Source organism: Phragmites australis, chromosome 15 (genome assembly GCF_958298935.1).
Source record: "Phragmites australis chromosome 15, lpPhrAust1.1, whole genome shotgun sequence".
NCBI classification, from domain to species: Eukaryota; Viridiplantae; Streptophyta; class Magnoliopsida; order Poales; family Poaceae; genus Phragmites; species Phragmites australis.
In genome coordinates, this window is record NC_084935.1 from 14386819 (window position 1) to 14412249 (window position 25431).

At 41.8% G+C, this 25431-nt stretch overlaps 1 protein-coding gene across 1 annotated transcript; it reads left to right on the top strand.

The window, feature by feature from the left end:
* Window positions 1-7735: 7735 nt before the first annotated feature.
* Window positions 7736-25086, top strand: LOC133892446 (uncharacterized). Its single transcript, XM_062333225.1, has 21 exons — window positions 7736-8288; window positions 9258-9408; window positions 10436-10746; window positions 11038-11119; window positions 11561-11876; window positions 15001-15059; window positions 15554-15643; window positions 16742-16833; window positions 16914-17012; window positions 17097-17174; window positions 19342-19426; window positions 20622-20680; window positions 20759-20828; window positions 22305-22396; window positions 22953-23015; window positions 23084-23150; window positions 23503-23718; window positions 23800-23919; window positions 24208-24360; window positions 24502-24595; window positions 24710-25086. The coding sequence occupies exons 1-20, from the start codon at window positions 7873-7875 to the stop codon at window positions 24583-24585; spliced, it is 2703 nt and encodes a 900-aa protein (XP_062189209.1). The 5' UTR covers window positions 7736-7872; the 3' UTR covers window positions 24586-24595; window positions 24710-25086.
* The last annotated feature ends 345 nt before the right edge of the window (window positions 25087-25431 follow it).

Consider the following 25431-nt stretch of genomic DNA (forward strand, 5'->3'; position numbering starts at 1 on the left):
TTCCAGAGAACTCATAGAGCCTGAAGCCATGTCCTCCACTCCACCATCATCTCGCGGGCTAATCCCAGAGAGTGAAGAAGCAGGGTTCCTCTCCCCCAAGCCCCTCTCCATGGTCCCTCCTGGGGTCATTATTGTTTCCTTCGATGACGACGAATCAAATGAGAGCAAGCGGGATGAAGAAAATGAAGGGGATGAAGATGGTGGTGATCTTGACAAGATCATCGACTAGGTCACCGACAAGGTCTTCGGCGATGAAGCCCCTGAATCTTCGGTCATAGAGATAGTGTGATCGTCTTCTCCATCGACAATCGCCAGATCACCTCCGTGCCCTGAGGAGGGCCACTCGACATCGTCAGCATTGGTCAGCAGCCCTAGTAGGGTCTTCGCCTCGGCCACTCTCCCTAGCCCTTACACTGGTCGGCGTCTAGCCCCCAGCGCGATCAGCTACTGTTCGAGGGATGAGTATAGAAGGTTTCTCGACTCGTTCAAGGGGGACTAGGACCTTCACTATTTGCAAGAGCTAGGCGAATACTTTCTGTTAGCTTTGCATTAGCCCACGGAGGTTAGATGGAAAAGAAAAAATTATGCAATCGAGTAGTTAATTGAATCAAATGTAATTGACTCACCTGTAATTTACCTTTCCTATTAATGAAACTTTTGAAGTTGGTCGATATTCCATGAATACTCAAGTATCTCACCGTTTGGAGTAGATAGCCACACTTATCCAGGTCAGGTAACTTCGACACCATATAGGGCAATTCCCACTAAGGTGACAACTTATGGCGCCTATCCTGTTTCTGCACCTTTCGTGGAACAAGATCCCCAGCAGTGAGTTTACTAGGCTGAATCTTTTGACTATGATACCTACATAATGCTTGTTAATACTTAGCCGCTTGAATAGATACTCGATGGCGACACTCCTCGAGTAAATTGATGTCATCCACTTGTAACTGCTCTTACCCTTCCTCCGAGTAACTTTCCACTCGTGGAGATTCAAACCTTAATTCAGTCGAGAGCACTGCCTCTACTCCATAAACTAAGAAGAATGGAGTTTCATTGATAGCCCTATTAGTCAAAATACGAATGACTCATCGTACCGAGGGATATTCTTTCACCTAGCATTTTGAGTAAGCCTTTAGCCTGTCGAAGACCCAATCTTTGATGCCCTGCAAAACTATACCATTAGCACATTCAACTTGCCATTACTTTGTGGGTGAGCTATTGAGGCGAAGCAGGTTTTGATGCCAAGTTCTTCACAAAACACAGTGAAGGTCCCGCTTCTGAACTGGGTACCGTTAACCGTAATTATCCGATGTGGAATACCAAATCGAGTAATTATAATCCTTATGAACTTCTTAGCTGCTTCTGCAGTTATCTTCCCCACGGGCTCAGCCTCGATCCACTTAGTGAACGTGTCGATAGCCACGAATAGGAACTTATAACCACCTTAGGACCTTGGGAATGGTCACAGGATATCCAAGCCCCAGACGAATAAAGGCCAAGAAACAGGAATTATTTGCAGAGTTTTGGCTAATCGAGTGATCTGCCTTCCAAAAAATTGGTAGCTCTAGCAATTTTTGACCAGCTCGAAAGTATCCTGGAGGACAGTCGGCCAATAGAATCCTTTGCGAAAAGCTTTTCCGACCAAGGTGTGGTAAGACGCATGGTTAGCACACATGCCTCCATGGATATCGAGTAGTATTTTATTGCCCTCTTCCTGCGTGATGCACTTCATCAACATTCCGTTACTCCCCTTCCGGTAGAGCTTGCCATTTACCAAAGCATAAAGCTTGGACTTACGAGCAATTTTCTCTACAAATGCATCATCATCAGGGATGTCTCAACCTTCAAGATAGGCTTGGTACGAGTCATCTAAGTCGGTTCGCGTTCGAGTAGTGCAACATCCATGTTTGCAGATTCTGCCTCACTGACTGGACAGACTACTGATCGAGTTGGGCAGCATCTATTCGTCAAACTGTCAGGATAGATGTTTGAGGAGTTTCTCAATGAAGACTCCTATGGGTATTGGAGCTCGGGAAGGAGTGAGTCTAGCAAGTTCATTCGCAACGGAGTTGTCACTCCTCCTGATATGCTTTACTTCTAACCCTTCAAAGTTCTGCTCGAGCTTTCGCACCTCGTTCAGGTAAGCTATCACGTCGTCATCCGAGCACTGGTACTCTTTTTGTACTTGGTTTACAACTAGCTATGAATCCCCTTTCATGAGAAGTCACCTGATTCCAAGTGACTCATCTATACGGAGCCCGTTTACCAGTCCCTCATATTCTACTATATTGTTGGAAGCTTTAAAATCAAATTGAATAACGTACCTGAGTTCGTCGCCCATTGGAGGTTTAATTACAATGCCAGCCCCCGAGCCTTAAAGCATGAGCGATCCATCAAAAAAGAGTGTCCAGTGGTCTTTGACCATACTTGATCTTGCTTCTTCAATGCTTGTCCATTCGGCGATGAATTTTGCTAGTACTCCAACTTCACACTTGTGTGTGGCACATATCCGACGTCGAACTCATTGAGCTCAACCACCCACTGTGCGATTCGTCCAGTAGCCTCCCTATCGTGTATGATATCCTTCAGCGGATACATCGTCACGATGGTGATCTTGTGTACTTGAAAATAATGTTATAGCTTCCGAGAAGATATCAAGGCTGCATATCGCAACTTTTGCACTTGTGGATATCGTAGCTTAGCGTCGTGTAGGACTTCGCTCACATAATAAACATGTTTCTGGACCTTGACCTTTCTCTCAGGGCTTTCCCATTCGACCACCAGGATCATGCTTACAACTTATGGGGTAGCTGCAATATACAAAGATCTCTTCTTTTTTGTTAAGCGGTGTAAGAATTAGTGGAGATGATAAATACTTTTTTAAATCCTAAAAGGCACGCTCTGCTTCTTTTGTCCATTCGAAACCAGTCATGTTTCTTCAGCAGCTTGAAAAAAGATATCCCTCGCTCACCCATCTTAGAGATGAATCGACTAAGGGCTACAATGCACCATGTTAATTTTTGAACTTCTTTCAGTATTCGAGGTGACCACATCTAGTCAAGAGATTCGATTTTACCAGGATTAGCCTTAATGCCTCGACTTGACACCAGGAACCTGAGAAGCTTACCGGATGGAACACCGTACGTGCATTTTTGGGGATTAAGTATCATACGATACTTCATGAGTTTGTTGAATGTTTCCTTGAGATCAATAATCAATGCATCTTAGGTTCTGGACTTGACTACAATATCATCGACATACGCTTCTATATTGTGTCCAATTTGGGGTTGTAAACAGTTCTGAATACACCGGTAATAAGTAGCACTAGTATTTTTTAAGGCAAAAGGCATATTTACAGCAAAACACACCGAAAGGAATGGTAAAGGTAGTTTTCTCCTCATCCTCTATTCCCATTCTAATTTGGTGATACCCTGAATAGGCATCTAGAAAATATAGTAATGAACAACTGCCGTGGAGTCGATAATCTGGTCGATGCAAGGAAGAGGGAAAGGATCCTCAGGACAGATTTTGTTGAGGTCGGTTAAGTCGACGCACATTCTCTATCTGCCATTGGCTTTCTTGACGAGGATGGGATTTGCTAGCCATGTAGGATGATGAACCTCCCGAATAAAGCCCACCTTTAGGAGTTTGTCGATCTCCTTCTGGATGGCTTGCTTCATGTCCTCCGTAAATCTTCACTGCTTCAGCACCACGGGTTTGGAGTTGGGCTTAACAGCTAGTTGATGCTCAATCACTTCCCTATGGACTCCAAGCATATCAGACGATTGCCATAAAAACACGTCTTGGTTTTCCTGGAGGAAAGTGATGAGCTTGAGTTCCTATTTAGAGTCAAGGTTGGCCCCAACCTTAACTGTCTTGGCTAGTTCGGATAGGTCAAGGGGCATTGCCTTGATGCCATCATCACCCATTTTGTTGTTGGCGCCGTCATTGGTCTCACACTTGGCGACATTGTTAGACTTGAAAGTATCAGCAAGACTTACAAGCTTGGAGTCCTTGATCTCAACGGTGGCTTGATGCTTCTAATGCTTAGAATCCACACCCTTAGAAGTGGTTGCCACTCGACTGAGGTGTTCGACCATGTCCAGACTCTACTTGTCGCATTTGACTACTGCACGCTGATCTCCCCTGACAGTTATGATCCCTTTGGGGTCCGGGATCTTGAGCGTCTAGTACACATAGTGCACAACTGCCATAAACTTACCTAGTATTGGGCGGCCCAGGATCACGTTGTACATCATCTTGAAGTCTGCGACATCGAAGGTAAGCTTCTCAGTACGGAAGTTGTTGGGCGTGCCAAATATAACCAGCAACTCGATTTGGCCTAGGGGCATGGTCGATGAGTTGAGGGTTATGTCATAGAAACGCTTGACTCCTGCCTTAAGCTCTGATCTCTGAACCCCCATCTTGTCTAGGGTCTTGACGAAAAAAAGGTTAAGTGAACTACCTCCATCAACCAAGGATCGAGAGACTTTGATAATAAGGATAGTCGGTAGGACCACGACTGGGTATCGACCAGGGTGTGGAACTGTAGCTAGATGATCAACTTGATTAAAAGTGATTAGAACATCCGACCACTTGAGGTATTGAGTAGGCCCAGTTAGAGCCAAATTGACCTCTCGTTCGACCACCTTGTACTACCTCTTAGATTCATACGTGGCGGATCCTTCAAAGATGTCTGCTAGACTTTGGTCAGCCTTGTGGAATTCGGGCTTGTCACCATTAACATTCGGCTTGGCCTTTTTGTTGTTATGCTCAGCAACAGTGGCCTTGGGCTTTTCATCAATCTTCTTTTTGATGACATGGCATTCATCGAAGTCGTGTTGGCTGGTTCGATGAATGGGACACCACTTCCCCCACCTCGACTCAGGCCTTTGTTGTCCCTAGTGTTGCATGACTTACTCCTATTGACCGAGGCTATGGCCATATCTGGACCCTTGCCCTTATCATCAGGTTTGTTCTTCTTCCTCCGTTCTTCGAGTACTCATACTTATTCTTGCCAGATCGAGGGTTCTTGGTGTGTACTTGGGCTTCCGCTCACTTTGCACACTTGTCGGCCAACTCGAAGAGCTCTTTGACTATGTGGATCTTTTGAGTAGCCATCTTCCCGAGTAGATCTGTGTCCCGGACGCCTCACTTGAAGGCGATGATGACGAGCTCATTGGAGATGTCTGAGATCATATTATGCTTGTTTCTAAACCGGTGAATGAAATCTCGGAGTGACTCGTCCTCACCTTGGTTCAACTGATAGAGATCGTTCTCCGTTCCCGGGCACTTGAATGTGCCTTGAAAGTTGGCTATGAACTGAGTCTTCAACTCGGCCTATGATCAAATCGAGTTAGGAGGTAGGTTCAACAACCATGACCTGGTAGGTCCATCGAGCGCGGTCAGCAGATAATTGGCCATTACCTTGTTATCGTTGCCCACTGCTCGAATTACCGTAGTATAGATCTATAACTACTCATTGGGGTTGATCTTCCCGTCATACTTCTAGATTGGGTCCGCCTTTAACTTACGGGTCACCATATCAAACAAAGCTTGTGTATGAAAGCTTCACATCCTTCGTCGAATTCTTCAGGAGGAGGTGGAGGAGGACTATCACGCCTATTCCCTCGAGCAGGGGAGTTACATTGATCATCTCATCCTGGAGATCTGCGGTCGTAATAACAGTGGTCTTCCTCTTGGCAGTTGCCTATCACTATACGTAGATCGTACCGATCGTGTGGGATGCGGTTTCTCAGGTCTTCCTGGTTCATGCGCCTATGAATAGGGCAGTTACAGCCTGGCCCGTAGGACTACGCTCGACCCAGACCGCCTAAGCTTCCCATCTAGGATCCCTCGACTTGGAGATGCTCGCGTCCGTGGCCCCTCAAGCCGGTGCCTTACCGACTAGGGCCTCTAGAGTTTCTAGGATTGTTCGCTCGAGCGCCTTAGATCTAGGCCACATTGAGTAGGGTACTGACCTGATTAACTATAGGGGTTAATAGATTCGTTGGATCCAACTCCGGAAGGGATCTTAGAATCAGATGGGTTCCCTGAATATTACTATCCGGAGTGTTGAAAACATCGCTGCCAGACTTGGTTGTGGTTGAGACAATGCTGCTTCGCGGTTGCTATCTTGTGGGAGCTCGTTCCTCGTTGCTTAAGCCGTTTCGCGGTGGAGGTGTACCCACTAGAAGTCGTCGTTGAAGACTAAGAGGTACCTAACCTCCCGCAGTCCGTCGATGGAGAGTTGTGTTAGGGACACATAAAGCTCCAACTGCAGATGTTTCTAGGGGTATTTCGCCGGCAACGCCGGTACTGTGAGCGGCGGTCGCTACTACTAGATCCTCAGGAATTTCCATGCCATTGTTCACCACGATATTTGGATCTACTGTCATTGGGTCAGCAGGTGGGATATCATCTCCTCTGACTAATAATACAAATCGATCTATTCGGTTGCTCTGGCTGGCGGCAGAGTCGTTGTCATCACCCTCATCGCTATCGGTGTCCATACACTGAAGAACATTAGGCTCCTTGGGATCCTACTCGAGATGTCCCACCTTGCGATATGCGTCCAATTGCCTAGACTCGATAATACTAGTGCGGATCAGTTCACCTTGATGGTCCCAACGGAAGATCATAGTTCCGAATATGATCTTCGATCTAGCTAGGGGTGATTCAAGGGTGATCGCTGTTGACCTGAAGTGGTCGTAGAAGCCAACGTCGGAGAATCCGGCGCCGATGTGCACTCGAGACATAATCGATCATAAAAAGCAGAAGACCTCTACTTGGCACGTCAACTATCGAGGATTTGTTCCTGACAATATGTCCAAAAATAACAGGATTACCTTCATAGATCAAAGATCGAGCATGAAACGAGGCACACACGATATGTACAGGTTCAAACCTTTTATTAGAGTAATACCCTACATTCGGTGTGGATGATTGTACATATGTATTCACTCGAGCACAAACAATGTGGCTAACCTACTATAAAGAATAGATTAGATCTAATATAACCTAAAGTTAAAGTCACTAAATTCCTCTTACGCCAAGGTCCTAATGCCTGCCTCCAATAGTTGAGAGAAAAAAAGAGTCTTCCGAGGGATCTGGGTCCTTGCCTTATATAAAGGTGATGTACCGTCTCCTATCCAATCATAATCGATAGGGAGTCCATTTCTTTAACATCCAAGTAGGTAGATCTGTCATGGATATTAGTTTTCTCGAGTTGGTTAAGTAATCGAGACTTTCCTAATATACACCTTCTGGATTCCGGACGTATCAAATACTATAGATTCGATTCCATAATATCAAAAGTTATTAAGTATGCACATAGCATACTGTATTCATATATGGTATATCTCTTATACGCATATACTCTATAATTACATATTCGACTACTTGATAGTTCATTTTTATCGACGAATCCATACTTTTTTACTTGAAGTAAATAAATAGAGCTACAAAATACAATATGTACGAGCATATATATTATTAGCATCTTGATCCTAACAAATTATGAGAATGTTAGCAGCTGACCGAATTAAGTAGATATCGGCTATAATTTCACTCTAACCCAGAAACGCACTCCCGCGGTCCCGCCGCTCCATGTGAAACGGGTGAAAGGAGTGAAAAACTAAGACCCCACTTGGAATACCGAAATTCCTTAGGATTCATGCAAAATTTGGACTGAATTCTATGAAATTTCTGCGAAATTCCGCTTGGAATCTCTGTTCCAACGGGGCCTGAAAGCCGCTTGAAAACCACCCGGCCATTCCGGGCAGGTCGGAGTGCAAACTACACATGATAGCTCTGTACCCGCCGCCTGCTCCGTTCTAAAACCCTAAACCTCGCCGTCGGCCACACGCCATGGCCGTCTCCGCCCCTCGCCCCGGCTTCCTCCGCGAGGCCGAGCTCCGCCTCCTCCGTTGCACCCTCCCCTCCCCGGCCACCTCAGCTCCGCCGCTCCCCCCTTCGCCTCCCCCTGCCCACCCGCTCGGCGCCGTCGCCGCCTCCGCGCTCGCGGCCGTCGAGGCCGGCGACTACGAGGTAGCGCTCGGCGCCGCCTCTCCACACCTCATCCCCGCCTACGCCTTGACCGCGCCCCCTCCCGGCTCCGCCTCACAGTTCTATGCGGACCTCGCCGCCGCCGCCCGAGCGTTCCTGCAGGGGGATGGCTACGGGGACGGCCAAGCGGCGGGCGAGGGGTACGAGTGCAGGTGCGCGGTCGTGCTCGCCGCCGCGGTGGCCGCACTGCTCGCGTTCACGCAGCAGAACGTGACAGGGTGAGTTATTTTCTGGATTGTTTCGCCTGCGTTCCGTCTTCTCACTTGTGTACAGTTAGTAAAATGGGCACAATATGGATGCCTAGTACGTCCTATCTGGAAAAGTTAAAGTTTTGACGATTTCTGGATACTTCGATCAACAAAAACTTTCCTCTTAGTGAAGGGTAATGATCTAGGCATTAGGCAGGCATATTGTGATAACAGATTGTGTTCTATTTAGCATCTAGGCTTAACCTTCTTAAACTAAATTGCGTGTTGTTAAGGCACAAAATTTCTTCTAGAATCGCTATTTTCATGGTCTTTTAAAATATAGGTAGTAGTAGAATAATGGAAATACTGTTGGCCTAGTAAGATATTAATGTTACTAACTTGTTTGTGAACATTGACAAAGTAAAAAATGGAAATACCGTTGGCACACCTTTTGTACATGCAATGAGATGATTATTTGGGAGAGAGGCGTGGGCGAGAGAATGTGACGCTGTTATATCAATCTTGTGGGAATTCATTGTGGCTTCTTGTCAGAAACACATCCGCCTCATGGGAAGGGTTACTAGAGGGTGTCAAGAAACAGAACTAGATGCATGCAGCAGAGTGTGGCGTGCGACTGTGCACTTATACCATATTTTTGGGAATATCTGTAGCTTCCTTGTCTAATATTACTGTTTAGACTGTAATAGACCATTCCAAGCAATAAATTTTTGTAGACTGAATTGTTCACGGACCTTAGAAAACCATATATAAAAAGAAAGGATCAGAAGGTGTTTCAGTAGATGATATCTCACCTGAAAATTGAAATGTTTTATCTGATGTGATATCTACTTGTAGTACATGCTTTGACATGTTTCTATCATGAAGTGGTAAATTGTAATCTGATTTCTGTTTTTTAACTGTAAACCTATTTGAATTTTTAGAGAGATGCGAATGTATTCATGCTTGATTTATATTTTCTTTCCATGAATTATTTTTTAGGCCTCCAAAGAACTTCTCTGCTTTCCCTTTCTGGACTTCATCTTTGGATGAAGGATGGTATAGTAATCTTGGAGGCATATGGGATGCATGGGCTTCTGATAATTTAACTTCTTTTGGTTCTCATGTTCATGGGAAATTTTCACTCTTGCAGGTATTTATTTTGATGTTTGCTCATTTCTTTTCTCTATTTATGTCGTGGAATTCAATCTATTGTGTTTCTTAAGGATTGTAGTTATCCTTAAATTTTTAGTTGTTTAATACACACACACATCCCCTATGTTCTTTCCACAAACAATTGATCTATGTTTTGAAATAACACATCATTTGATAATAGACAGAGATGTTTGGTTTCTGAGCCTTGGGAAATGACAGAATAATAGTAGCTGATCTTTATGGTGGTGGCTTATAGCATTTTTGTGTTGGCATATGGTATATCATCTTGGGTACACTAAGGGTTAGTCATACTAACTATGCCAGACTGTAGCTTGACAAGTCCAAGTTTGTCAATTTTGCACACATAACACCATCAAAATATAAAATGTGAGATTAGTGCTAACACAATATCTTTAAAGGTACTGGACATCAGTACCACATGTTGGCATATACTTGTCTTAGATCTTTCGATATGAATGCTAAATCACAACATTTACAACAAGACATTGCTCCACCAAAACATAACTAATTTGAGAATCCTAGATATGGAACAGCAATCATTATTAACCCTCCATCATAACTAAAACCAAACATTGTTATTACTATAGAGTGCTAAAGTAATAATACATGATAAAAATAGTAAATTGGATCATACATTATTTTATTTTATATTTTTGATATATTTGTAGCACCACAGGTGACATTGTGTTTTGGTTGGTGCTTAATCTTACAATTGGCTGTAGTTGTGACTGAGTCAAGCCAATGTAGGTGATTAAAAGCTTTGATTTGTATTGAGCCTCTGAGTGCCATAGATGGTAACAAAGCAGCTGATTTTGTTGATTGACTTGCCACAGTTAGCATTAGACGCAAGGATGTGTTGACTTTAGACGCAAGTCTACACAGATGCTTATAGGCCTACATATGCGTTACTCAACTGTTTAAGTGAAGAAATGTGTCTTCCCTTGTTTTGTATTTACAATATTTTATATATTGAGCATGGTAGTTTCTATCTTATTCTTTTGCAGTTCATTGTCTTTGCAGAGCTTTTGTTTACATGCATACAGAGTCTGGATCCCTCTGATTGCTGGAGTGTGTCATGGTGGTTGTTTAGAATATCGATGTTCAAGCAGAACATTTTAGATGAGTTATCATCCTCTTTGTTTGATCAAGTACAAGTGTACAAGAATAAGACGTTGGGCCACTTTGGTGAAGTGGAAAAGGTTTCAACCTACTGGAATTCTTTATTGTGTGATGAAGAAGGCTCTTCTTTCGTTTCAGTTGCTTTCTTAGAGGCTGGAATTGCAGAGTATAAATATGGCCGTGTTGATGCTTCAAGGTCTTTCTCTCTCTCTCTGCCTAAAAATTCCCCAGAAGATATTTGTTCTTTGCTTGCTTTTGTAAGAACACAAGGTCATGTTCTAAATTTGCATTAAGGCTATTTCTCAAAAGTAAACTGAACAAAAGAAAGGATGTGTATAGATTGTTGTAAGGCTATTTCTCAGCATTATAACATCTTTAGGAATTTAGCCAACAGCCAACCTGTATTCCAAATGCCAGTAGGAACGAGAAACTGATAACCTCTCGGAACGTGATACGGTCTTATGATTTTGTTTGGGTATTTGGATAGGTTACATATGGATAGCGCTCAAGAAGCATGTGGTCTACACCTCTCCCTTACAGGGATTCTTGGCTTTCGAACAATACACCAGGTGGATTATACTGCACCTCCTGACCCTTTCTCTTTCTGTTCTGTACATCAACTTCTCTGTGTTAGATTGACAGAGACATCACTTCCATTTTTGTGGCATTATTTTTTCAGAAGGAACTTAATTTGTACTCCCTCCTTTTCACTAAGTCCAAGCTTACCATGCACACAGGTTAATTACATTGTACTATACATACATCTATAAATGGCATACTGTGACTATCAACCTCTTTGACAGCATTGAAGTAGGGTAGAGATGGGAAATATTGCACTAACTACGTTCTTGATTTCCTCAAATGGACATACATTGTGAAATGACAACCCCCGAGACAATGGACTTGTATGGCAAAATGGAGGGAGTAGCAATAACATTTAATCTTGCTGTTCTGTGACATAAAAAGAACCATCATTCTCGAAAAATAAAGCAAGCTTTCCTCTGTTATAGGTGGATGCGAAGTCCCAAATGGTGCTTGTTGCGAAGACCAATAGATCAGCAGCTGTTGAAGGACAAGTAACAGACCTCACAGTAGCTGAGAATGATGTTGCAGATTTAAAAAGTGCAAGGAGCTCTGTTCATGTTGAAAGTGATGAAATATGTGACATACTCAGAATGCCCAGACTGGTGCAGGATGTGTGTGATTCAGCCAGTGAAAATACAAGAGATCCCAGTGAAACAATGTCACTATCAGCTATCCAGCAGGCTGCTGTACTCGGACAATGCTTGCATGTGAGCCGAAGGAGTCGAAGTGATGAAATGTCTGGTATGTCAGAGTTTCCATTCCTTGAGGATGCTTTTGGAAAACTTTGGTTCTGGTTTAAGCATGTCCAAGAAATATATTTTAGGAAGAAGTCTATTTTACCCCCCTAAAGTAATGTGAGAGTCTACTTAACCCCCTAAAGTATTTTTGGTTTACTTAACTCCCTGATTTTAAAATACCGGTTCACATCACCCCTTATACCGGTTTTGCTAAGTGTTTTTGATGATGTGGAGGATTGTTTTGCCATGTGGCCTGCCACATCACCCCACGTGTCTCTCTCTCTCTCTCTCTCTCTCTCTCTCTCTCTCCCCTTGATTGGGCAATCGGTCGCAGCTCCATGCTCCTCCCCATCCCCTTCTTCATCTCTTTTGCTTCCCTACTGCCCTCCAAGTACTAGCTCAAGCAAGTCGTGAGTACGCACAAGGACGAACAGCAAGACCTGCAGCAGCAGCATCTTGTACAGGACGTTGTATTTGCTGGAAGCTGATCGAAGGGCCGTGTGTCCGCCGCAGCAACCACATCTAGCCACATGAATACCGAATAAGTTAAACAGGATCGTCACAAGCCGTACAAAAATTGCATGCTAGTGATAATACCTGTTGGGATCTTGATCACAATACAGTGAACAATACTCACATAGTAGACTAGCAATAATGAGTGTAATGACTGTTCCTTGATATCACATTAGTTGGGTGGGGATATTTATAACCATACCTCAACCACCTTAATCATCATTACATTTGTACCCCTTATACCCAGGAATATTCCCCTTGACCCTAGGAATAATCCTGGAATATTCTTGGGTATTGCAATCTATGTACATTTACAAAGCCCTAACCTAAGCGTGCTCGACACGTGTCCCAAGGTACACACGCCAAACCTCCCTTCGGGTCTAATGCTGACTTCCTTCTGGTCGTCTTCTTGCCAGATCCTCTTTGACCCGTATGCTCGTCTCGAGGTCGCCCTTCGTTCTCTTGCCGAAGGCCTCTTCGTCGTATCCCTTCGCCCTTCGGGCTTTGGTCACAACTTTGTGTCTAGCTTTCGGCCTTCGCTTCGCGCCCGGGCTTCGCCTTCTAGGCTTCGCTATCGCTTCCACCCTTCGGTGTTCCTCTCTTCATATGTTCTCTTCGGGATCGTCGCTTGCACCTTCGGGCCTCGTGTCCTCCGCCGTATGCCATTTGGCTTTATCCTTGCAGAGCATAGTGAAAACATCTCTATCGCGGCATTAGTATTACGACCTTGCCTCTGGGGTTGGTTGATGTGGCCGAAGTCAACAAAGGAGGGCCAACATGGTACCATTCCCCCAACAATACCCAGACGAAACATATAGGGCGTGTTTGGATGGTCGGCTCTCCTCGTGCTTGCATCCGCGCGTGCAAACGTATCTGCTCAGCGCGTGTTTGGTTGCTCTCTTGCCTGCACCCGCCCGTGCAAACGCATCGAGCGAGCCTGGCTCCTCGCGTATGCCGGAATCGGGCGTACGCGTCGGGGCTGGCTCGCTCGGTGCAAAAACACTGTATATGATAATTTTTTATTTAACTTTAGATTTTATTTAGTGGTACAAGAGTGATCCAAAAATTCTAAACGTTTTCGTGAGTAAACTAGAGCTCACTAGCAACCTATTTTAATTAATTTGATCCAAAAAATCTAAGTCAATATTTAATTAAAATTCTTTAAAAATCATAAAAAATTCACTAATATTCTTATCATGTGATGTACTAATTTATAAAAATATTTCCAACCTAGGTTATTTGGTAAAAAAGTGAGTTTCTTTGTAATGCAACGTATACTCATGCGGGCAACCAAACACAATCTTTTCTCAGCCAGACTCAGCACATGCAGCCAACCAAATAGACTCTTATGCATCAACTCAGCCTGACTCAACTCAGCTTGCATGACTCGTACGAACCAGGCTGAGGACATTCGGGCAACCAAACACACCCATAAAGGATGCGATCCTTGTGTATCTGCATGCATGTATTCGGTGTTAGCTTCTGAGTTTTGCTTTGTGTTGGTCTGGGGAGTAAGAGATGTGGAAGAAAGAAACCGAGAGGAGTTGCAGCACTGCAGGGAGCAGGAACACCTCGACGCCCTCCTCCCTGCTGTCCTCCATCGGATTTGTAGATGCGCCGCCACGACCAAAGCCCCTGCAGGACGTCCAACGAGTGAGACTAGAAGGAGAGATAACGGTGATGTGGCAGCAGACATGCTAATACTGCCTTCCTTGTCATCAAAATAGCATAGCGAAACCAGTACACATAAAAAACTCAACCAACCTAGGAGGAACTAGGTAACATTGTAAATAAGAAGAAATATGCACTTAAATTCGTGTTAAGAGGACTCAAATTTGGGTGGTGTAGGCGTACATCCACACTCTTAACCAACTGAGCTAGGCTCAGTTCCTTAAAAAACCTCCACCAACCTAAGAGGAACTATGTTGCATTGTAAATAAGAAGAAATAGGCACCCAAATTCATGTCGAAGAAGACCCAAACTTGGGTGGTCTAAGCGTACATCCACACCCTCAACTAGGGGTTAAGTAAGCCAAAAAATATTTAAGGGTTAAGTGGACTCTCGCGATAATTTAGGTAAGTAAAGTGGACTTTTTCCTATATTTTAGCATCATAATTTTATATGAATTATTGGACTTGTCTCCACATCATTTTTTCCTAGTAAATAAGGTTTTGGGCCACACATGGCTTGATCTAGCATATTTTCTGAAGTTCTTAAATGTAGATTGTAAAGGCACAATGTAGAGTTCATGTTTGTTATTGTCTGGTTTAGTTGCTTTCACATATATTCATGGAGAATAAGATCCTTTTACAACGGGCATTCAGTTCAATCCGATCATGCTCATGAATTAATAACGGGCATTCAGTTAAACTAGTGCATGTGGTAATTTGGTATGCTATTTTATTTGTTATCTGTAAAACTTAAAAACACAGAGCTACCTTGCATATATCAGCAAATAAATCGTTCTGGCACTTGACATTTCATTTGTGGATCTTTATTTTTCCCTGTTTATTTGACATACATCTGATACTTTATTTGGATAGAAGTTTAGCATCTATTGCCCAAGTGAGTCTTAAATCTAATTCTTATGTAAGTTATTTGGTATTTTGACACAGGGTGGGAGATGGCACCATACATAGAATCAATTGATTCTCAGGACGAGTCTTACTTTGTGGTATGGTTTTGATTTCATCATATTACTCTGGTGGAAATTTGCATGGCAGCATTTCTTGTGCTAACACAACGATCAAGTGCTGACTGTTTGCGGCTCATTCTTTGCTTAACATAGTGCCAGCCTTTCATCATTTTGCTGGTTAGACTAGAAAATCTGGTTGGCTGCATTTTTCTGAGCAAATATTCGAATGTTTCTGGATTACATAATGGTCACATGCCTATGTTCTCCTTCTATGTCTAATCTGATGTACTACTCTAGCACGTGTTGACCCGCAACATATACTTTTGGATAAGGCTGTTCCCACACTATCCTTGTTTTTTTTTTCTTTGAGATGCACACTATCCTTGTTTGTGTGCTAGAGATTTTGCTCCTTATGCTCAAATCATGTTTGGACAGTTCACAATAGTTGATAGAACTTAAGGCTTTTCCCTGAGTTTATGCAGGCTTGGCAAACACTATAGCTAGTTCATTAATCCTGCTTTGTTTTATTTCAGGTCAGGAGCTTGTGTGATATACTGCGTATTAGGTGGGAGTCCACCCGCAGTCGGACAAAGCAGCGGGCACTATTGATGATGGAGAATCTGGTAAGTGCAAAATCATTTCCATTATGATTACAACTTGTCTTAATATCTTTTGCTTACCAGTCACTGGACTAGGTTCAGCTTATCAGCTCTTTGATTTTCACTATCATTCATGACATTTACTTCACTAATTTTGTTGTTCAATGAGCATGTTCTCCTCAACTTTCTACATTCTCAAGTAAGCTAGAACTGTATCCAGAGTACATTATTTTGAGCTTTGGCACGGTTCCATAATATGTGACTACCACGCTATTTTCTAATCCGGCTTGTTCTGAGACTGACTATCTGCTGTTTCAGGTTGTTTATCGCCCATCAGCCAATAGCTTTTCTTGTTCCAAAGTTTAACCATGATGCCCTAAATTAGGGCTAGATTCTTCATTTCAATTGACTGCAACTTCACTGCAGCGCTATGTTATTGAAAAATAAAGTGCAATAGACATTTCTAAATTTAATTGTATGATGTTGGCATAGCCTACAAGCTAAAATTTTATTTTAGCGGATATTATTTATCAATTATCCCTGCTATGTCAATTATCCCTGCAATCATAGCATCCTCATTAGGCCATGGAACTCCTTTCCCATTTGTGCTCGTCAATCGTCATACTTCTGAAAACCAGACTGGTAATCGACCTGGTGAGTTTCTTGGTTCAGCAACTCACCAGTCTGACCACTTGTTTACCTGCTGGTTCTATAAAATAGATAAACAAATGATAATGAGCAGTTCTGTGGAGAAAACATAGTTAAGTAGATTCAGTCTCCTTCGCAAGTCAACAAACCAAAGCTGTCCAGTTGGTTATGACGCATGAGGGCTACTAGTACCTTGAGCATGACTGGCAATAGGTCTCAGGTTCAAATCACGCCACGTGCATGTAATTTTGCACTTATGGGGTGATCCAACCAATTCGATTTCCAATACCGGTTACATGAAATTGGCCATGTCACTGGTTTTCGAAGTTGCTCAAGTGTATGAAGGGTTGCACCTAACATTATAGGCCCGGGCAAAGGTTCCTGAATGATTTGTTTTAGGTTTAATTAAACTTGAAAAGTTGTTTGCTTGCGATGTATGTTGCTACTAATAGTCAAATTTGGTGCATTCCTTAGGTTGAAGATATTGGCAAAGAATTACCTGTGGCTGCACAAAGAGCTAAATTGGTTTTTGGGGTTCATATGCCAACTCTCCCTGCATTAAGGAAGTATGTAGTAATATTCATAAGGTTCTTCTTTCTTCCTATGGGAACACTAGTGTGACTTGTTTTGCTTCTTATTAACTCAGAGAATATGGTGAACTATTGATAAGTTGTGGTATAGTTGGAGAAGCACTGGATATTTTCAAAGATCTCGAATTGTGGGATAATTTAATCTATTGCTATCGGTATGCTTTCATCCTGAAATACTATTGGCATACATTCAGTTGAATCTTTTGCCATAAAAAACATTATCTTTTGTTCTTTGGCAGGTTATTAGGTAAAGTGGCTGATGCAGTTAGTCTAATAAATATTCGGCTCTCTGTTACACCAAATGACCCAAGGTTATGGTAAGTATCTTGGAGACTATTTTGAACTTATTTGAGTGAAATATTCTAGATTATTTAGGATGCTGTGCATATCTATTTGTCACCTTCAGCAATTTCTATTACTTAAGAAACTTCGTATCATTTGCGTTACTTGGGTTCTTGCACTCCAAAATAAAAAATCCATATCATTTATCATCACAAGGACTTTCTATATTTGTTTCTGGATTTTATTTGCTTTTGCAAATCTCACCATCCACCACTGATCCTACTATTGGGAAGTTTGGAGAAGTGTGAAATGTTGACGGAGAGAATTTTGAGGAACTTTATGAAGCTAAGAGGTGCACATGCCTTATTCTCCCCTTCTAAAACAAGAAAATTCACACAATGTCACTTAGAAAAAGTTGAGTATTTCCTAAAGCCCTTCTAATTATTGTGTTCCACAATATATCACCGAAAAGACTGTTAGTGCATGGAATACCATTGGAAATTCGTTTCGCTTTTAGGTGTTTTCCTATTTATTTCCCCCAAAAGGAGACTCTTTAGCCTCTCCTATACCCTGTTCCCATATCATCCTCTCTCTTCTTGGCTCTAAAATCTCTGACGGATGCGCTGTGTGAGGCCAGGGGCATGGGGCCCCAGTCCACTAAGTGGGGCTTGCCCTTCAACTAGGCAGGTGGACAACATGGAAGGCAGTACATGATGGTGGCATGGCCGTGTCCTGAGGACATGGTCAACTATGAAATTTATCATATAAAGGTACCAACACTTATTACTCCAACCTCCGACACCCAAAGAAGCAAGACCACAAAGTCAAATTCCAATCTTCAAGTTAGTACAGTTCTGAAGTTTATCTCTGATGCAAACCACACGAAGCAAGAAATTGCCCATGTTAGCAGCAACATCATGTCCATAAGTTAGATTCCAAATCTTCAAGTTAGTACAGATCCAAAGCTTATCCCTAGATTCAAACCATACAAAGCAAGAAATTTCCCATGTTAGCTGCAACATCATGTCCATCTCTTGCCATGGTGTGTGGGATGCCAGTACTTGTGGGTAAACCTGAGCAGTTTAGGCCCATCCTGGATAAAGCCCGAACCCGGCATGGGCTTTGTCTGAGCATGGCCTGATTGGCCTGGTAGCTACTTTGGTCTCTGTATGTGGTGGGCTACTCGTGTGGAGTGGGCATGGCACCATGAGCACATTGTATGTGCAAGACTGATGTTCAATTGCTGAATTGCATAATGATTCTTCCAGTTTTTAGGTACCCAATTATGCCGCATGTTCTTTTGAAGTTAAATCCATTTCCCACAGTTCATGTTTCATATTGATTTTTTTTTGGTAGTTCTTTCTACTTGTTGTAATTTTGGTCTCCCTTGTTTAATTTGGTTGTTTAGGTTAATGATGGAGAGCTTTTATGTGTAACCTTGGGTTGGGTGACATTCAAACATGCACTTGGCAACGCCTTCAAATTTAACCTCAGCATAATATAAGCTTGCGTAGAGATTTAGTTACCTTTAGTGATCTAGCCATCTAGTCTTTTTGGTTGTATATATAATATATCTCGTTACTAATGGTTAGTAATTATATGGCTGTTCATGTTTGATTAGTTGGTACATTAATTAGAATCGTTCTTTTGTCACTTCCATTATGCAAGGACAAGAGTTCATGCAGCAAAGTGACATAGCTGAAGGTCTGTGACTCCAGGTTTAGGTTGTTACTCCATCTTATGCGCACTGTTGAAAAACTAAATATTGTATTGCCAGAAATATGCATATGTTCCCCATTATATGGCATCTTTACTCTTCTGTTTCCACTAATTTTCCTTCTGCGGTATACTGAGTACAAAAGCTCAATGTTGCCTGAACTTGATAGATGTTAGGAATAATAGCAGCTGAATTCGTGAGTATCGTCAAAAGATATGCAAATAATGAATGGCTGATAACTAATGCTCTTTAACCGAGGTCATGCGTTACTTGTGTGGAATGAGTACGGACTCATGTTCATTTTTTACTTTTTTGTACTTGAGGTCGTCTGCGTGGAGTAGTTGGATATCATGCTACTCACACCCTAGAGGTGCCCAGTTCGAACCTGGGTTCAGACATAGTTCCTGAACTTTCTTTTTTTACATCAAAAAAATTGTACTTGATATAAATTTCTGTTATCTGATGTGAAACTATTTTTCCTTTAGGTGTTCACTTGGTGATGTTACAAATGACGATGATCATTACAAAAAGGCATTGGAAGTCTCAAATAATAAATCTGCTCGAGCCATGGTAAAATTGCTTTTGCATTATTTTCAGTTTCCTTGCTCGTCGATTTGTTAGTGGTGGAATTTATATAGAAGTTGGACCTGAGAATGATATTCTGTTCCAACAGGATAGCACGTTCAACTAGTTACAAAATGTTTCAGAGTGCACGTTTTAGAGAGTTTCAAACGAATTCTGAGTTTGAGCATGTTTCGAAGTGTTTTCATGGAACTCAAGTTTCGGAGAAGTTTCAAACTAATTTCCATTTTTCTATAGAAGTGAATAGCCCCTTAGTTGGCTAGATCCAATCCATAAGAGCAGGGGACACATAAGCCACTCTGAGACTACCTTCAGTCTGGCGGCGTGGAACGACCAGAAAAAGAAGTGGAGTTAGTAGTATGATAGGTGGCAACTATCTTGTACCGTTCAGGGGGTAAACGGCATCTTTCATCAAACTTATTTACTTTTCAAGTCCTACCGAACCTACATATTCAAACTAATTGCTATCAGTGGTGGAATAAAACCCTTGTTGTGCGACTGGGCTTGGACGAAGAAATGAGGACTGTTGATCCATATGATCTCAGGCTGAGACTAAGTGTATGGTTTCAGAGAGTTTCAAAAGTGAAGCTCGAGTTTCAGAGGACTTCCAAACCTAGTTTTTTTTAAAAAAAATTCAGAGCATTTTGAATTTCAACCAAGCTTCAAATATTAAACTTCAAAGGATCTGGATCTCTAAACAAAGTTTGTTTGAGTGAGTTTCAAAAAGTCCTAATCATGTTCCCCAGAAAATAGATAAGTTCCACACCTTAGACAAAAAGCCAGCAGCGAGGAGCCCAAAATGCCGCACACGTGCCAACTGTGGCTGTTCATGCTGTGACACCTTGCCCACTTCCTCGCTGTCCACAGCCCATGTCACATGCAGCTGCCTGCTCTCCATGCAACTGCGCCCTATTCTCCCTCGTGTTAGTTGCATGTTGAAGATTGGGACATATAATCTCGTGTTAAGCCTAAAGAAAATGGGGATTGATGAGCTTATTGGTGAACTTGAGATGAGGAGCCTACCAAATTGGGGAGAGACAGGTAGGGGTTAGATACGCTGTGAATGAGGCAATTCAACAGTCTCACATCTCTTGTATTTTGTGCCGCCAACCCAGTATCCAGTTGCGTAATTTCTCTTTAATTAATGGGATCTGTTCTTACAGTCTCTTACCTTTTGGTGTAGCGTTCTCTGGCTCGCAGTGCATACAACAGGAATGACTTCTATACGTCCAAAATCCTTTGGTAAAATACTAACCTTAAGCAGATTGTGTATTTGTATATCAGTATCTTCAAAATCACTCACCTTTGATCTTTGAGTAGGGAATCTGCATTGGCATTAAATTCTATGTTTCCAGATGGCTGGTTTGCATATGGTACAGCTTCATGGAAGGTAACTTAAAAAAATTCCAGATTCTTCTGCATTGAGAACTTATTCATGTATACTTGTTTTTTATGTGTAACTGTGACATTTCTTGAGACGGGAGGGATGCATAATTATTTATTTGAATAGGAATGTTCCACTATCTGAGATTCGCTGTTGGGAGTATGGGCAACAACTTATGGTTTTACTTTCTGGCAATGTGAAACAAAGGGCCAGACTACGTTCCGCTGGGCATGTTAGTACGTGAGCCTTTACTAATTCCAGCAAGATTTTCCTGTTATGTCTCTAGGCTCCTAGAAAGCTGCTTTCAACTAATTTGTCCAAACGTAGAAAAACTCAAGTGGTTTTCAAAAGCCACCACAATGGCAACAATGTGCACTTGAGGGAAACAACTACTCCTGTGTCCTCTGCAGATGTCAGCTGGAGGAAACAGCTTTCCACTTGTTTTTTGAATGCAGCTTCAGTTGATCTTGCTGGGAATCAATTGGTCTGGAATGGACTCGCACTCTGCCATTCTTCAGTATGATACAAAATGCCAAACAAAGTTTCAACAAGCCTTTCTTTATGGAAATCTTCATAATAGCTGCTTGGGGAATCTGGAAGCAAAGAAATAATATGATCTTTGATCAGAAGCAGCCTTCTCTTAACTCTTGGAAAAAGACCTTTGCTGATGAAGTTCTACTTCAGGCTAATAGAATCAAGGAAGATTTAAGAACTGAGCTTCTAGAATGGACAATCTCAGTTTGCCCTAGTTAAATCTCTCCTGTTAGTGACCTGCTGGCCTCTCCTTTCCCCCGCCTTGGAGTTTCCACCCTCTTTTGGGTTTTGTATAGTCTTACTTACTTTTATCTTTTAATATACTTGTCAGTAGGGGCCTCCCCTGCTGAGTTTACCCCTTTCAAAAAATAAATAAATATATAGCATACTTTATTACATATAACTACAATATCATGTGGTTTAATTGCAGTGGCATCAACCTGTGTAGATGGATGACAGGATAGTTTTAATTTGTGGAGCTTGTAGTTGCATTCTCCAATGATTAGCGAGCACTTGCAGAGTAGTAGTCTTCGCGATCTTCCTCTCCCATATTTTGTTTCTCTTTCTTTATTCTGATTGGAGGAAAGGAAGTCATAGAATGGTGCCTGAAATATTCCAGGATCATTCAATGTTTTCTGATCTATGAATCAACTAAATGTAAAGGAAAAAACAAAATTGTATGGGTACATGTTTTCATGAGTTGAGATGGTTCGCTGACTGGGCATTGCGTTATACCTTTCATGCAGGACAAACTATCATGTTTTGATGTAGCATACATACTGTGCTACCCTAAATATTGATTGTGGCAACATGATTCACTACCTTTACCTTCCAGCCTAGTTTATGTACCATAGGAATGTTGGTGTATCAATATGACTGTATTTTCCATAGCTCCTTAGTGCACATTGTTGGCATCAAATGAGCTACTGTTTTGTTTTGTTCCTACAGGATAAGGATCTTGATAAAGCTGTGGATGCATTTAGTCGTGCTGTACAGATAGATCCTGAAAATGGAGAAGCATGGAATAACATAGCCTGCTTGTATGTTCACCTTTATATTATTCCTTTATCACTATATTCTGATGTTGATGGTTTGACTTGATATTTTGTGCTCTGGTTTACAACATCATTAAAATTTAGCTTTGACTGGGTATTATGTGTCCTGATTTACAATACATTGCTATGGTGTATCATGGTCTAGAATATTCAGCTTCAAAAAAATGCATGGAAAGACTTGTGCGAACTTTATTGAGCCTTGTGTTGCAGTCACGCTTATTAGTTATTAGTAATTAGCACATTCTCTTTAAACTATTATGATTTTTATAACAAATTCTAAAGTTCCATTTTTTGTTAAAAAGAAGAGAGGCAAAATGAGCTGCATGGAATAGAAATTATGATGTACAAAGCGTGCATGATAAAAGATCTCATGGAAAATGTAATGTCAGGTGGGATTAACATGTTTCTCTTGGGTAATTAGTCAGCCTGAGGAAAGTTTCTTGAAATTTTTATTACCATGGATGCTTAGGATTTATTCGTTATGTTTTGTACTATTTTTTTGGGGGCTTGTACCATATCTCTAATATAGTTAATTGTGTAGGCACATGATTAGAGGAAAGAGCCAAGCGGCAGTCCAAGCATTCAGGGAAGCTGTAAAGTTCAAGTATGTATCACCTTATGTCCACAAAATTATTACAGAAAGGGTTTATGTTTAACATAAATTATTTATAGGAGGAACAGCTGGGAAATTTGGGAAAATTACAGTAAAGTTGCTTTGGACACAGGGAATATTCGACTGGTAAGTTTGTATCGAAAATTTTGTCAAAACCTTTTCACTTGGAGGTTGAATTCCAATTATTTAGGTGATACTTTTTCAGCTGATCACATGCAATCAGCACTACCCTTTTATTGATCTTACATTTTCTGAACATCGTGCTGGGTGAACAAGCAGGAATTCCAATTATTTAGGTGCTACTTTTTCAGCTGATCACATGCAATCAGCACTACCCTTTTATTGATCTTACATTTTCTGAACATCTTGTTGGGTGAACATTTTCCTTCCTTTGAATATCGCACGCCTCTATGTCAGCTATAATATTTTTGTTCTGTGCAAGATGAATCTTAAAATAATGCTGAGTATCCCTCTGCAGACACTTGAAGCTCTGAAAATGGTACTGAGTTTGTCCTCGAACAAGCGCTTCAATGTTGATTTATTGGACAAGGTGCTGGCAGTGCTTGAAGAACAACCTATGCATTTATTTGATACTCAAGAATCGAATCTCGTAAGCAACACATCAGATGATGCAAATAAAGAGACCAGACAATCCAATCATTTGTTAGATATGATTGGTGATATCCTTCAGCAGGTCCATAACCTCAGTGAATGGCATTTCGTTTTATTTTCTTATACTAGTTTGCAGTTCACATCTTTTTCGTTGTGTTTATAGATTGTGCGAAGTGGAGGCAGCAATGCGGATATATGGGGTTTATATGCAAGATGGCATAAAAGCAAGGGTAACCTCATGGCATGTTCTGAAGCTTTGCTGAAGCAAGTTCGATCACTGCAGGTACATATAATATTCTCTTGTTATTTCCTTTTTATTTATGGTTATTGTGCCTTCTTAATCTGTACTGGAGAGGGTATTCATTGAACAAAAAGTGTGTTGTATTCATTAAACAAAAAGGTGCCCTAGATACTCCGCTTGTGTGTATACTGGAAGTGGGCAGGTGGATATCTAGATTCACAAAGTCGGTTTACACACAATATTCCAGAGGTTGGCTGGAAGGCAGAATCCAGCCAGATTCTGTTGTGATCCTATCACATCATTTTACAAACTAGATTATTGTCCTCACAGGGTTCAGGGCTATGGCATGACCAGAAGAAGTTCACAAAGTATGCTCAAGCTTCTCTGCAGCTTTGCAAGGTGTACATGGAAATTTCTTCGTCAACTGGAAGCCGACGAGAATTATTTTCAGCTGAGATGCATCTTAAAAGTTCCTTGAAACAGGTATCTGAATCATTTCCTTGGGTAGTTGAGAAATTACAAAAGCTGTATTTGAGACCTTTTGCGGAGATCAATAAAATAGCAATGGTGAAAATCTTTGATATCAGCAGAAACTCATCGTAGGAACTGTTCCTCCCTATGCAGGCAACAGACTTCTCAGACACCAAGGAGTACAAAGCTCTTGAGAACTGTCTTGAGGAAATAAAGAACCTGATTGGTGCTGCCTAGGCTTATCCAGGTGAGATTGATACTTTTCACAAGTCAAATTATTTTTGCTTACACATTCACTTATGTGAATACAAATAAGCTTTATCAAGTTTCTGATTCAGCTTCTCTAACTCTACTCTGGTAGATCTCACTTGAGTATCAAGGTAAGCGTGCCTGCCTGGCAAAATGCTGAGTTCCTATCTGCCTGGCAAAATCTTGATTGAGCTATGACAAGGAAGAAGTCTTTTGCTTTCAAATGTTAAGCATCAGTCATGTCGCATCACGGGGCCTCCAGTGTAAGAGGAAACGGTCATCTTAACCTTTTGCAATCTTTTCTTTGTGGAGGCCTATCATGTTGTAATCATAGTGGTAACTTACACATATTGTTGTAGAACTTTAGACCTCTGTGGAAAGTTTGTGCAATTTTGTAGCAGGTTATGGTTAACTGGCAGTAGTAAACATTTTGTACTTCAAATCCAAAGCAAATCTAATTGCCGATTTGCCAACTTCCAGCCCCCAAAATGACACCTCATGCAGACGCCCTTTGTGTCGCACATGTGGAAGCAATGACTTGGAAGAGTGTAGGGTAGATAAGTGTATCTTATATTGCCCATGTGCTGGTTTGAGTATGGGACCTGAAGCCCTGTATTGGTTTGAGATGCAAATAATTGAACTCTTATCATTCATTGCTTCCCCTTTCCTTTTCTCTGATGTCTCCCTTATTCTCCCAAATTAACTCGGAGTACACCAATCTTTGCTGCCAATTCATGTGTTCCAAGTTCCAATCCCTCACGGGCTTGGGACGTGTACCGTGGCAAAAGGATTCATCCTTCCGGTTCAGAATTTGCAGAATCAGACCTCTCGTCC